Below are 15,225 nucleotides of genomic sequence, written 5' to 3'. Positions count from 1 at the left end.
AGTTCTACAACGTTTCCTAGCACAGTTCTTATGGGGATTTTCGGCAACTTCTTTTCGTCAAACACAAAAGCAAAGTATTCGGCAAGATTGCCAGAAAGCTTGTCTAGCTGATGATGCTATTTATTTTCTTATAATGTTGTTTACCAAATGATAATTCTTGATAATCATAAAGTATATGAAGCAAAAATTTTTCACTCATGTTTGCATCCGTTTATTTTGCATTTGAAGTTTGATGAAAACAATCAAATTAGCATCATCGGCTAGACGAGCTCTCTGGCAATCTTGCCACATATTTTGTTTTTGTGTTTGACAAAGCAAAGTTGCCAAAAAGTACCATAAGAAATATGCTATCAGAAACTGCATACCTTTTGTTTTAATGCAGATACAGTGGAACCTCGTTAATGCGTACCTGCCGGGAACGCCGCGTAACTACGCACTAAACGGTAGTACGCATTAACCACAAAGTAAAGATTTGCATCTCCTCGCGTACGCCATCGCCGCCAGCAAAGAAATACAGTGCCACAGCAAATATTGCCTAAAGTACCCATTGCAAAGCCTTTTCTTTCTTTTTGCCAAAGTGGAGAAAAGATTCTGGTACTCTCGCACGACCGTCCGATAGTGCCGATAACGCGCGGTGGCGACGCCAAGCAGCATTTCGGAACTATTACAGGCTCCGGTATACGCAGTGACCAACATAGCGACAGAACGGACAGTGTCGGCTTTCCGCGATATATGTGCGTGCGTCTGTACCGCGATCTGCTCATAAACGAAAACTGACGCAGTTCCATTGAAACGCGGTACGGCTGCGTGGAGCCGATCGTCTCCTGGCTAGTTGCGTGCAGCGCGTCGCCTTCTCGGCTCACGCCGTCACTGCCGGGCCGCTTGCTGTACCGCACGCGCGCATTTGTCGTGGGAGTGTTCTTCGTAGCCACTTCGCTCCAGACCGTGCACAGATGCGGCGAGTAACTTGTTCGGTTAACGCGGCGATGACGAACTTCCTGCAAGCGATGCGCACTCCGCGACGCTGTAGCGGTTCTGGCAGCGAACGGCAGCGCGTTTGGGTGGTCGCCCAATAAAAGCGTGCAGTATGGTTGCAACAGCGCTACGCTTGCTGTACCGTACGTGTGCGTTTAACGTGATAGCGTCAATGCAAAGGTTTCTCGTCGCCCGCGACCAGCAACGCTCAACTCCGCAACAGCGAGCTGCTTTCTTTTCTACAAAGCGGCGCGCGCTTGAACACGGCCCCGCGCAACGAGGCGGCAGCGATCGGCGGCCCAGCGCGTTCAGGTTGTCGCCTATTAAAAGCGTGCAGTAGGCTTAAAGTGGTGCTGCGCCGCACGCGTGCCCGAGCAGATATCTGAAGATACTTATTGTGATAAGGTTGTCGGCGATAAGTCATGCTGGCGCGTTCGTCGGTGGCCGCCGCCTCACCTTCGTTCTTTCCCGCTTACCCGCAAAAGCATCGCCGCAATCGCGCGGAAGTCGGAATCAGTGATCGACCGATCTACGCACTTCTCGAAAAGACGGAAAACCTTTGGCGGCACATTGTGGCGTCGGGAAGTTCAGCGGCGCACTAAAATTTTATGGCACAAAACGTTATCGCGGTACGCAGGGTACGCACTAACCGGTAGGCGTAGGGCGAAGTACTACGGCTTAAGTGGTCAGCGAATGCATTGGGCTCTATGGGACTCGGTCGGGAATTCGTCGCAACTACGTTTTAACCGTTAGTACGCTTAAAGCGGGTACGTATTAACGAGGTTTGACTGTAATAAAAATCTACTTGAAGATTTGGAATCTGCAGAAAAAAGTGAATAAGCGTAATAAATTTCATCCAGCTAGCCCAAATACAGTTGAACCCCTTTATAAGAGGCACTGATATAAGAGACACGTGGGGTATAAGAGACACCAGTGTGCTACATGAAAGTAAGGGTTGATAGGAAAATGCATAACTTAGTACCCTGCTTATAAGAGACCTCATATAACAGGCAAGAATTTCTCCCCCATGCGTGCCTCTTATAAAGGGGTTCAACTGTAATAAAAAAAATTCTTTCAAGGCCCACGTCTCCCCTTAAATCCCCTAACGGGTTCTTTGAGATGGAGATATTGGCAATTGTCAATTGCCAACTGTCAATAGCCGCTTGTCGCTCGCCAATTGTAAATCGTCAGCAACGATTGTTGGCAGGGTAGTTGGTGGTGCATAATATTGTAAGAACAACAGCACGAGACATGGAAGACCAAGAAGAACAAGGGACACAGTGCTGGCTTCAAGTAACAGTTTATTTTGGTTTGTTTGCATACTTAATTAAATGAAACCCCATCAATATCAACAAGACATCGCCAAAAAAGAACCAAAGAATAAACAAGAAAAAAAAACTCCCAAATCATGTGAGCCGCCACCTCACGGAAGCCAGGACTCTGTCCCGTGTTCTTCCTGGTCTTCTTGTCTTGTGTTCGTGCTGTTATTCTTAGGATATCAATCATCAGTTGTTATACGCCAGTTGTCACTGGCCATTTGTCAATTTCCGTCTGTCACTCGCCAATTGTCAGTAGCAAACTGTCAGTCACCAATTGTCATGTGCCAAGTGCCATTCACCAACTCTCTGTCACTATTTGTCAATCAGCAGTCACCTGCCTTGCGAGCTAGTTGAGGCAGCGAGGTGAAGGCTTTACATGAGTGTCGTGCTGAAGTGTTGTGGTCGTCCTGTCCTCTTCCCTCTTCCAGCAGAGCAGTCAAGCGGTCAAGACGGCGCGGAGTGTGGTGGCCAACTCCGGCGTCGTCAATGCGACGGTCAACAGCAAGGCACCAGCGCCCATCACCTCTCGGAACAACAGGTGGGGACTGGAGTTCACTCAAAGCCATATTTGCATGGCAGACCAAACCATTAATTTACTTCGTGCATGGGTACGGCGTGGCTCGATGCCAGTGAAAAGCATTGTGCTGATCTTCAACACCGTTCACAGTGAAACCGTAGGTTTAGGGATGGGCAAATATTCGGGTGCTTCGAATTCGCTTCGACACGAATTTAGACTATTCAAAATTAACGAATGTATGCATACCGTATACACTCGATTAAGGGCCGCGCTCATGTAAGGGCCGTTCCCCCCCAACTTGGCAGTCCAAATTAAAAAAAAAAAAAAAAATCTCGCCAGCAAATGGCAGCGTCGTCGCGTCTCGCGTACGACGCATTTCACCGGCGCCACCAGATGGCAGTAGCTGTCCTGTGGCTTCGTCATGCGGCACTATCTGGGAGACCTTGTCGCTAGGGATGGGCGAATAGTAAATTTGAGGTTCGAAGCGAATAGTTATTTGGTCGAATAATATCAAATCGAATAGTTCGAATAGTACAGTCGAACCCACTTATAACGATCCCACATATAACGATCTATCGGTTATAACGACCATATTTGGGTGCACTTACGATTTTCGTTTGCTAACCATTGAAGCTGCGTCCAGATATAGCGAACATTTTTCAAAGCCTCCTACCTTTACAACGAACACTTCAGACGCGGTCGCGGTAAAAATATGGCGCATACGAAGCGAAAAAAAGTTAAGGGGGGACGCGGCTTTCGTATCGCGAAAAATGGCAAAAAAATCGATTTTCTGAAAATCAAATTTTCAGTTTCTGGAACCCTTTTTCTATCTGATTCCAAAATATCTAAACTGAAAACCACCCAGAAGTGCTTCGAAAAATTTGTTTTGCCCTCCGAGGTGGCGAAAATTATTGTGGAAATGGCAAAAAAACAGCGATTTTCAAAAAATTGTAGCTCCGCGATGACGCGACCGCGAACCAACTTTTTGGGCTTGTCGGAAAGGGCATTCCTCCGTGTTCAAATTCCCCGCTTCAGCGGGCTCCTCCATTCAGAAAGAAGCGCACAAAAAGCAAACACTTGAGAGTCGTTCCGAGGCCTCCGATTGGCCGCGTCCGCCATGTTGCCCCAGCTCGCCTCGCCATTGGTCCGATGCTCGCTCCGGGAGATCGTCGTCTGCGCATCGTCTGCGTGGCTGTCGAGAATCGCGCTACTTCGTGACACGTTCGCAATAGTTCTGTGTTCACGGCTCGACGATCACTTAAGATATAATTACGCTTTAGTTTGGAGCTGCAAGAGGAAGTTCGATCTGATTACGATGGTGCGCCGCACTCCTAGCGAACATCGCAAACGCGCGTCTCGGACCGACTCTAGCGTTGACTTCAGCGTCGGATTCGCGGTTAGATGTTCTGTTTATCAGCACTTCTGACATCGTGACGAAGGCGATCGCGGGACGACTCTTTGTACTCACGACCACGCATTACGCACTTTGAAGCAACGGGCACCACGGCCTGCGCACCTACTGCTTGGAGTCGTCACTAGGCCTAACTCCGCTCACGGCGCCGTTTGGCGAGACGAACCTCGAACTTTGCGGGCAACAACGCGCTAGCGTGCTCGCGGCTATGTGCTTCTTCGCAAGCGAAGAAGCACATCGCTCGCCGGCACTGCGGAACCGCGGATGGGCATTTTACGCATCGGCAGTGAACTCGACAGCCAAGCTCGATCGTCAGACCCCACGGCCACGGACTGCTCGGAGCAGCGGTAGCAATTTCGCGCGTCGGCACCCGAAAATGCGATACAAAGTATACTGCGCGCAGATTTTTCGTCATCGTAGCTTTGCATTCGCGCATCGTCACCGAATACCGTCACCAAGCACATTACGCGCCGGCTCCACGGACCACGCGGCCGAGCACTTCGCGGTCAGAGTGCTATCAATAAGCACTAGCGATATAATTTAGAGGTGCTTGGAGCCGTGTTTGATATCGCTGCAGGCGTTTATGGATGTTCTGAAACAATGAAAGCCTCGTAGACTAGAGTTGCCGCGGTCGGCCGAATGATAATACGTTTCATACGCGAGAGCGGCAAAAGACCGTGTAGGAAGCAGGGGGACGAATTTTTATCTGCCCGACTCGCGTCATTGAATAAACTGCTCAAAAATCGCTGTGACACTAATGTCTTGGCCATAAGCGTGCGCAGGGTTCCCCTTTAGGGGGGGCGAAGGTTCGTCGCAGCGCCCCCCTCCCTATTATGTCAATGTATGCGGCTGCCATTGCGCCCCTCTTCTCGCCCCCCCCTACAATGTATAGGGCTGACTTTGCGCCCCCCCTTCTCGCCCCCTTGCCCCCCCCCCCCCTGCGCACGCCTATGGTCTTGGCCATAATTGTTTGCTATTTGGAACGAAGGCATCGGCTATCATGGTGTGAGCCATTTTCTCTCACAACAAACCTTTCTCTTTATAAAAATTATTATATGATTAATTGTAATCAATGAGCAAGACTTAATTATGCTAATGACAGCATAAATACAAGAAATATGTGTAATTATTTCCGTATATGGCCTTATTAGATTGCAATATCTTCTTTTCTGTCATGTCTGTCGCACCACTCCTTCATACAGAGAACTTGGTTTGAAATCCATACTGGTTTTTTTTAGATCAAAAAAAAAAAGGAGGTTATGAAAAAATAACAAAGGCACACTGCAGAAAGGCCACATGTCCAAGAAGTGAAACATCATAAAAAAAAAACCAAAGATCACAATCTTTAGGTGTTTTAGAGAAGGCCAAACTTTAAACGCAGTTTTCTCAATACTGTTTTTTTGGCATCTTGCTCAGCTTGTGGAGCAGATATCTTGGCAACTACTACACAGATTTTGATTCCGTTTTTTCTTTTTCAATCCTTGAAGTCTTGTTGACAGGATGACATTATTCTTTACCTTGCTTAGGGCCTAGTTTTTTTTTGTAAGTGATAATTAGTGCGTGAGAAGTAATGATGCAATACATGAAGCTGATGTGGATGTTATTTGTAAAAAAACTAAAAGCAATAGACAATTTTTAATAATGTCATCCTGTGTAGAGCTCTTTTGAGTAAAGATCAAAACCACTTAGACCTTCCTGGCATGTTTTGTTACAATGCTAGGCTTTTCACCAGCAGACTATGTCATCAGATCATGTAACATAGTGTAATTTGAAAACTACTCGAGATATCGCAATGAAACTTTATATATAACTATTCGAGGCACTCTTCAGTATGCCTGCCAAATTTCATTACTCTAGGTCAACAAACAAAAAAGTTTTTTTCGATCGCCACCTCCCCCCTTAAAGCATGCCCTCTAAAGCGTGATCAGGGGCGCGCGCTCGCACGTGCCCCGCTGTCGTTTACTCGCGACTGAGATACCCAGATCGGCGAGCACAGCACGCAGATTTCGGACGCTGCGAGCGAGGTCGCTCACTTTCCAGGCGTTTCTTCAGTGGTAGAATGGCAATGAGGAAAAAAAAAAATAGTAGGCAGCGTGAAGCCTTGCGGTCAGCTTTGGCACGGTGACCTTTCCTGACGCCGTTCTCTGTAGCCTGCGATGAATCAAACAATGCCTTGGAACGCAAGAAGGCATAAGTGCAAGAAGTGATAACCGCGATAACTTTCCATCGCAAAAAGGTTCACTGCGTCCCTAAACTCGTCGACGCCACAATGTGTTGCAAAAAGTCGTCCGCCTTTTTGGTAACGGCAGAGACCAGTCGATCGGTGATTACGACTTCCGCGCGATTGCGGCGATGCCTTTGCGGATAAGCATCAGAAAAGAGCGAAGGCGAGGTGGTGGCCGTCGATAAACGTGCCGTTATGCCTATAGCCGACAACCTCATCACAGTCATCTGTAGATATCTTTTAACAAGACTGTTTGTTGGCCTAGTTGGTACTTGCTTAGTGACATCTTTTAGCCGCGAAAGAGCATATATCTGCTCGGCTGCGCGTGTGGCGTACATCGTACACTGCAGATTGACGGCGGTACGAGCGCGCCATGCTGCCGTTCGCAACTTTTCCGCCGCCGCGTCGTGCGAGACCGCTTTAAAGTGCGCGTCGCTTTGTAGAAACGAAAGTAGCTCGCTGTTGTTGAGCGGCGCGGGCACCGAGAAACGTCGATGCACTGACAGCGAGCGTATACTGCGTGTTTGACTAGGTGACAATTAACTGAAGTGCGCCGCGCATCGTCGTGCAGGGCCGCGAGAGCATCGCGGAGACGTAGTGCGCGTTGCTTGGAAAATGCTTGTTTTCGCCGCGTTGACCGAAGAGGCTAGTCGCTGCATCCGTGCACGATCCCGAGTGAAGTAAGCACGAAGAACGTACAAACACGCGTACTGCATACAGCAAGCGGCCCGGCAGTGACTCCGCGACCCGAGTAGGTAACGCGCTGCACGCAACTAGCCAGGGACGATCGGCTGCATGCCGCGGTACCGCGCTTCGGTGAAGGTGTCAGCTCATTGCAAAGGCGGTTAATTCACTCGTGAGCACGCAGCGGGCGTCGCTTCACGACGCGAAAAGGCTTAGCTTGTCACCGAAGGGGTTGTTAGCACTTTAATAAAAGTGCACAAAGGAAAAAAAAAAAATGGCTTGGCTGCAAAGCGCACGTTTTTAAGGGCGAGTCCATATACAACGCACTACTGATATAACGACCACTTTTTGCGACACTTTCGAGTTCGTTATAAACGGGTGCGACTGTATTTACTGCATATTATTAAGAAAAATGAGCATTTTTGTTATGATGACTCTTGCACAATATTTTTAAGGACTGGAACTGGCTATGAGTGAATGTCACTTTTTTGGTTTGAAATGAAGCAGCCTTGAGTAGTATCAAGATTTGAACAGCAGTAGGGTTATAAGTTTTGAAATACGTTACAATTTAAAAATTACTATACTTAGCGCATATAATCCCATATAACACTCTTTTAAACTTAAAAAAATATGTAGTAGAACCCCGCTGTTACGTTCCTTTCTGATGCGTTTTCCTGGCTGTAACGTCGTTTTCCTCTGGTCCCGGCACAGCTCCCATAGGGTACAATGTATTGGGAACCCCGCTGTTATGTCGTAACTGTGGGACCGTTCCCGTATGATACGTCGCGAAGTGCGCTCCGAGACAACCGAGTGAATACCTAAGAGAGCGGCCATGGTGCCTTTCCACGCAGCTTGGCCTGGTTTGACCGTAACATTAGCCCCATGAGAGGCGCAAGCGACAGATACTTTCGGTTGACACAAACTAAAGCATAGCCTTCGAGATTCGTATTGCAAGCATGGCGTCTATGACGTAAGTGCTCGCGAAAGCAAGGCCTTCGAGATTGGCATTTACTTATAACAAAATCATAGCCTTTGAGATTTGTACTGCTAACATGGCGTCTATGACGTAATTACTTGCGAAAGCAAGGCCTCCGAGATAGGCATTCACTTCTGCCATCGCGTTGGTGTTTATTTGTCGGAGTTGTTTGAGCTGGGTTCGAGTTCACGTGGTCGTGCGCGCGGTTCGCTGTTGGACTCGCCGCGCTGGTCGTGCTTGCGTGTGCTTAGTTCTTTCAAGGGACACTAAAGAGAAACAATGAATTGGTTTAGATTGATAAAGTGTGCTCGGAGAACTCTTGTGTAGTTTATTTCACCACCGTAGGTTTATTATTAGAGGAGAAAACCAAGTTCAAAGTTTCATTTTTAAATTTCGCGTCGAACTTTGTAATTCGTGACGTAAAAGACTTCAAAGAGCATTTAACGTATTTTGGCGCCACTGGCTCGACGAAATTTCCACAAAATCGTTATGTCAAGTCTCTGGCCCCCTCAGAGGACAATGTATTTCGATTTAACCGATTAGGAACTACGTAGGCCCAAGCAGGTGCCGTCAAAAATATGTGACGTCACGGCAAATGGTGCGGGAATTCCAAGGTGGCATCGCCACCTGTATTATTTTTTTGAGCGTTTTCTCTCTTATTAAGCGTCTTCGCGCAGAAAGCGTGGTGTTTTTGGTATCGTGGAAGACTACTTTACTAATGCGAGAAAAATTCTTTTGCTCTTTAGTGTCCCTTTCACGCCTGCAGCTGTTGGTGTTAAAAAGAATCACATACGTTGATCACATTTCTGTGGATGACGCCGTCCCCAGCTCCGCGTTTCTATCCGTCGACTAGACCGTGGCTGAGTGCGCCAATGTGTGCACCAGTGACGAAATTTAGGAGTTGGTGGAGCCGCTTTTGGGGGTATTTCTACTTTCGCGAGGCATTCGACCGTTTACTACAAGCCACGGTGGTCCGACACTATGCTAATGGTCCTACAGTATCGCTCGGCGACAATCTCGCGAAGGTATCGCCATAAGCGATCGCTTGTCAAGTGTAGGCCGTGGTCGCACTAGATTTATGAAAAGCTTGTGAGACTGCAGGTGCTCGAAAAACTTCTCGTGCTGCTCGGACATGAGTAAAAGCACCAGGCAACGTTAGTTTTTTTCACACATAAGCTTGAAATAAAATTCTGTGCCACTAAATATTTTGTCGTTTTTCCTGTTTTTCGGTTCTTGCGTTTCCCGTCTCTTATGTTCATTTCCTACGGTCCCTTCAAAAACGTATCAGCGGGGTTTTACTGTACATTCAACCTTGAAGTGTGGCTCCGCGGCAGCGCACATTTCCCCTGGATAGGTTGTTTCACGGCACAGCAATCAGATGCTGCAGTGAGACCACCTTTACAGGGGGTTATGTGTGGTCAAATATATACGTATATTCGTTCATTTCGAATACTTCGAAATTTCGAATAATCTAAATTTGTATCGAAGCCAATGCGAATATTGTAATATTCGTTCGAATATTCGAAACGCCCGAATATTTGCCCATCCCTACTTGTCGCTTTTCTCGCCGGCGCCATTGATCCTTTGTGCTGCCGTTCATTTTCACAACTGCCTATAGCAGAAACACTTGCGATTGTGCTATAGATTAAATGGGTTTTTCCACATGTGGATCGAAAATTGAACAAAAATTTCACACTTCCACGGAAGGGTCGCACCCCATCAAAATCGCAGAAACAAAGTGTGGCCCTTACACGAGTGTATACGGTATTTGAGTGCATGTACCCCCCCCCCCTTCCGTAAAGGTGGTTTCACTGCATTGAGGGTGCTATGCCGTGAAACCACCCTCAAGGTCAAAGCGTAAATGTATAACTAACTGATTTAGTTGCTTTTTTTGTTTAATTTTTAGTGGAGGATATATTGATGAAGTGTGAATAACAGATTGCTTTGATGCTGTACCATTTTTAAACTGCTTCTTTGGTGACAGTTATATACGATTGTGGTTACTTTTATAATTTGGTGTTCAGCTTTATCGCTTTTAGAAAATATCTGCCACAAGTATTTAGTATTCTAAATATATAGCTCATCTTACTTAGTGTTCAATGACCATCCATCTGCTTAATTATGTTTCTTGCAATTTGGAGTTATTATTGTATGTGCAATATGTTTAATAATAAATATAAAAATAATGGAATGTTTAAATGATGCCTTAAACTCCAGGAGTTGCTCGGAATATTCTGTCATCTGCTCCAAAAACACCAATTGCTGCTCTAAACTAGCATTTCTTTCTGCTCTGAAGCAGCATTTTTCTGCTTCAGAATCTGCTCCGAAAAACAGTGTGTCGCTTCCATCACTGCAAGAGCATTTTTGACAGACTAACAGTCGTTTGCAGATGTAATCAGCATAGGGTGCATGTTGCAACTAGGGTGTGACCTTTCGCTCTTTTTCTTTTAAAACGCCCTTTCAGCACATCGTCACAGAGCAGCAGTAACAGTTCGCCATCGGTCAACTCCCATCAAAATCATGCGGTGGTGTCCCCACCACTAACGCCCTATGCCGTTGCAGCGGCAGCGAACGCCAAAGGTGAGCAAGCCTCAGCACTTGTTCATTCTGTTCTCAGTGTTCGAATATGCAGCAAACTCTTGTTGAATGGAACCTGAAGGGACCAGGAAAATGTGTTGCATTTAACAGGAGTTCCACGTACAGAGAGGAGCAAAAGTGCAGAATTCAAGTACTGAATGAATTAGATCAGAGGCGGTTCCGTTCAGGCAACGGATCCGTTTAAAATATTTCTGTTTACTGATAGTCTACTGTAATCTTCGTGTGGGAGGTGCTTTTGTGTAGTCAAAGCGCCATATATTGCTAGTCTATCGAATTTTTAGTGACCGAAAACAGTCACTTCGTGAAGAACTTGATGATAATGGCAATAATTGGGTGAGTATACGAATGCCAGCATAGAAGAACTGTACGCTTGCGTGTGGTTTTCTTTGTTACGGTGGCCTCGGGAAGTCTTGACGTCGCTGCATCAATTTTATTAGGCATCTGCAACATCGTGTCTTTGCACGCGGTTTGTTGTACGCGTTGTAGGTGCAACAGTGCATCAAATCCAACGATTCTGTTAGCGCCAGGTTCGGGATTTCGTTACGATTCTTTTCCCAGTCTTTCTCACATTTCGCCATTGGCTTGCCTACTGCCAGACTGTCGTTTTTTCAGCAAATTGTAAGAAATTAATGTTGTAAGAGAAGAATTGTTGCACACCGTGTACTCCTTCAACACTATATCATTTTAGCCCACGAGGCAGGCCAAAGATGTAAGCTCGGGCTAACCTCTCTTTGAACTGACTTCATTTTGCATGCGTAGCAAATTAACTATAATGTCATGCGTATGGCGTCTCAGCCACGCAGGATGGTAGTCCCAGCTTGAACGATTGGCTTAGCATGGAGAAGTTGTTGAACAAGCAGTTGTCGCTAGAGCCAACGTTGTTAAAACGTTTGTGCCTGTGACTCTCCTTGTTCACCATCTTCATGTCTTTTCAAACTTTCGCCTTCCTCCGAACTCCAGTTTTGTTTGGCGTAGCACTGCATAGTGTTGACAAGTGTTGAAGCCGGCTTGTGGTATTGGCACTTTCAGCGGTTGTTGTCGGTGGTAGTGGTGGCGGTTGTCTGTCTGGGGTGAGAACGGGGGTGGTTGGTCACCGGATGGGGATTCTTGTCTGTCCAGGCACGCCCTCCCCTCCGCCGTCGACGGCACCCTCCATCGACGGAGCGGCCAACGCGGACCACCAGGGCCATTTCCACCGGGCACCCTCGCCCACACAGCACAACAGCACCAATGCCACCACAAACAACAGGTGCGCCGATGATGGCACTCGCATTTTGGGTTACGGCGTTTTGAAAAAATCTCGTGTAACTGTAAAAACTAAGAGACTTTTGCCTCAGTCTTCACCCAAGATGGATTGCTGGAGCATTTAACTTTCTATCTTTGGCATGGCTCAAGATGGATTGCTGCTCCCGAAAAATTTGCTTAGTCTAGTCGTTTGTTGCTAGGATAGGACCTTGTAATAGGGGTCACGAAAACTTTAGGTGCTCCATTACGTAAATTCAAGCCGTGTACTACTCGGTCACTCACTCTCAAACATGCAGTCAGTTTCGTTTGAAAAGAACCAGATGTGTCTAAGGTCTGCGGTTGACAGCGCCTTTGCCACTGTGCCAATACGTGCCGTCTTCACCCAATGCGACGAATGTTGTTGCCCGTGGTTGTCGCCGAAACACGCGTTACCATTAATATGAAATGTAAACTGTTTCACGCTTAGCTCTCAATGCCGATGAATAGTTTTGGCATAATGTTTTCTTGGGCTTGGGTGTTCTTGGGTGTTCATGACTTCTTGGAGAAAAAAAAATATGATAGCGCAAAACGACGCAAGGACAGACAGGTACACAGGAATAGCGCCATTTCCATGTACCTGTTTGTCCCACGGTTTTCTCTTCAAGAAGTGATGAATAGTGTTTGTTGCCGCACGGGCCGGTTTCTGATGAGCAGTCGATGCTGCCAAAGCCTCTCAAGTGAGATGATCTTGGGCGTCTTGCTCTGCTTATTTTGCAGTGCACTTATTATTTTATCGGTGGCACATTACGCAGAATAAGTCCCTCATATACATCAACTACAATTTGCGGCTACTTCAGATTGCGTACTGTTTTTAATGTGCCTTTCTGGTTCTGGTGTTGCTACGGCACCATTTTGGTTGCAAGCGCAAGTGGTGCGCTGCACCTACTGTTCTCAGAAATGTGTCGAGGTACTCTGCAATGCCTTTCGTGTAATGTAACGTACCGTATTTCCTTGTGTGTAACCGCACCCTCAACAGGGAACCACAGAAAAAAGAAGAAAAACTAAGATCCCCGCATATTGCCGTGAAGCTAGCTTCCTTTCATAGCTGTGAAACACTGCCATGAGGCCACCTTGCACACCGGAGTTCGTGTTTTTTCATCTTGACTTTAGCTTCAAATTTTCTGTATTGCGCAGGTTATATTTGAGAAAATACATTACTTGAATTGCAAGTGCATAACTGCACAGAGACACGAGAAGACAGTGGCCCTATGTATTTATGCATTCGCATTTCAAGTATCGTGAATCGCCAACTCGCCCAGTCAGCCATTCAGTCCCAATACGGTACTTTGTGTCACAAAAGTGCGAAGTCCTATTCTACATTGACTTATATGATGCCCACACACGTGTATCTTTCATCTGCAATGTGTTGTGTTTCCGGTCACAAATGAAGAACGATTACAGAGGTCTTTCGTGGCATTGCCTGCTATGTAGAAAATGCAGCGTGGTTAAAATAGATTTAGAATGCTGCACTTGGATTTCGTCTTCCTCTCGGGGCAAGTGCTTCGTCTAACGACTTGTGCATCCGGTGCAGTGGGTCACAGCAACTGGCGCACAGCGGGACGACGACGCTGGCGGACCACGGCAGCACGGTGTCGTCTGCGGCAGCTTCCTTGTACGCCTCGTTGGCAAGTTCTCAAGGCCGGCCAAGCTCGCCCACGGCGCCGTCGATACTGCACATGAACGGTCCCATGGTCGACAAGGTAACGTCTGGCTGCTCGGCCTTCCTTCTTTCCCATAGTCATTTTTTGTGTTTGTACCACTGACCTCTTGTGTGACCAGTGAACTTTACGTAACTTTTCACTTTTCACCATCGTCTCTCCTCTGCTTGTCTTACACTCAAACCTCGATATAACGAATTATTGTTTATAGTGAGGTAAATGAAGAATAGTCTTGGCATAGATACAGTGTTACAAAAAAACGTTTATAACGAATTTTCGGATATAACGAAGTTATTTTCGTGGCAGATGTGACTTTGTTATAATGAGGTTCGTGTGTATCGCCGCTTTGGCGTCTCAGCAAACTGTCTGTCCAGATTTCTTCTAATCCTTCAGTGGGCGCACTGTGATGCATCACATGAGTAATTTCGAAGACGAGGTCTTCCTTAGCCTTTTCTGCCCTTTTTCTGTGGCGTGGTACGATGTCCTTCGTGTTGGGTCGTGATTTCTGACTTCAACTTCATCTCGAGCAGATGCGTTCCTTGGGTAGGTTATAATTGAAAGTGTAATCCGGAAGTAGGTTTATGCAAACTGGAAGTGGACATTAAGAACGTGTGTATCTAGAAGGCACATGACGTGGCGTGATGGAATTTAGGTATAACATGAAAGTCGTGTGATGCAAGTTGGAACTGCGGTAGGAGAGAGTGAGATGCGATGTAAATTACGAGTTCTAGGATGTGATAGTTATTTTACTTTAGTTGTAGGAAAAGCTGTTTCAAGTCTGAGATCCATTTGGGAAATACTATTGGATTCGATTCACTTCTAGCACTATCAACCTGTATTCAATTTGGTCTCAAAAATCACTACTGAAGTAAGGGACACAAAAGTTATAATAAAATCAATAATCATATAAAGCTACAATTAAGATGAAATATAGACTGGAGCATTAAATGTGTATGGCTTTGTCTGAAGCCTGCTGCTTAAAACCGATCATACTTACTCGCATAATACCAGCACTGGCTAAGATTGGCCAACTGTTGGCCGCACTTCTTGACGCTCCGCTCTTTGGTGCAGCCATTGACACAGCTCTGATTGATAAAATGTGTCACACACGCAACACTTCCTTTGGGAAAGCTTACCGCAGCTATTTTTATTGACACTTTTCATTTCATCGATTCATTCAAAAAGTACCGTATTTGATATTCTGTACAACGAAGCCTCAATATTTCTATTCGCACGCCCCTGCCTTGCTGACGTGTGTGTCTGCTGATGTTGCAGAGCGGGGACTCAATGTCGTCGCTGAAGTCGATAGCGGAGCAGGCGGTACTAAACGCTGGTCTCGAGAGTCACCTACAGTCACCATCCTCACAGCAGCAACAGCAGCAGCAGCTTCAGCAAACGTCGCTCCAGCAGTCACTTCAGCAGACACTTCAACAACAGCAGCAGCAACAGCAACAACAACAGCAGCAGCAGCAACAAGTGCAGTCATCGTCGTGTGAGCGAAGTGAGTTGAATTTGCGTTCTTTTATGTCTTGACGCGTTTTCAGAGCAGTAGGTATGGAGCCACTGCTTCGCTTGTTTA

The 15,225-nt window shown here is 46.6% G+C and overlaps 1 protein-coding gene across 3 annotated transcripts in view; it reads left to right on the top strand.

The window, feature by feature from the left end:
- Positions 1–15,225, top strand: part of LOC119400184 (CCR4-NOT transcription complex subunit 3) — a 48,673-nt gene that overhangs the window by 23,996 nt on the left and 9,452 nt on the right. For 2 of the 3 annotated variants that reach the window (XM_037667178.2, XM_037667181.2), the window contains exons 8-12: positions 2,723–2,832; positions 10,571–10,686; positions 11,824–11,953; positions 13,520–13,688; positions 14,922–15,147. In XM_037667178.2, coding sequence (XP_037523106.1) covers positions 2,723–2,832; positions 10,571–10,686; positions 11,824–11,953; positions 13,520–13,688; positions 14,922–15,147 — 751 coding nt within the window. The remainder of the gene's footprint in view (positions 1–2,722; positions 2,833–10,570; positions 10,687–11,823; positions 11,954–13,519; positions 13,689–14,921; positions 15,148–15,225) is intronic. The other variant, XM_037667179.2, reaches the window with a different exon arrangement.

This window comes from Rhipicephalus sanguineus, chromosome 7 (assembly GCF_013339695.2).
Source record: "Rhipicephalus sanguineus isolate Rsan-2018 chromosome 7, BIME_Rsan_1.4, whole genome shotgun sequence".
Taxonomy (NCBI): domain Eukaryota; kingdom Metazoa; phylum Arthropoda; class Arachnida; order Ixodida; family Ixodidae; genus Rhipicephalus; species Rhipicephalus sanguineus.
This window is presented reverse-complemented; position numbering and strand designations above follow the sequence as displayed.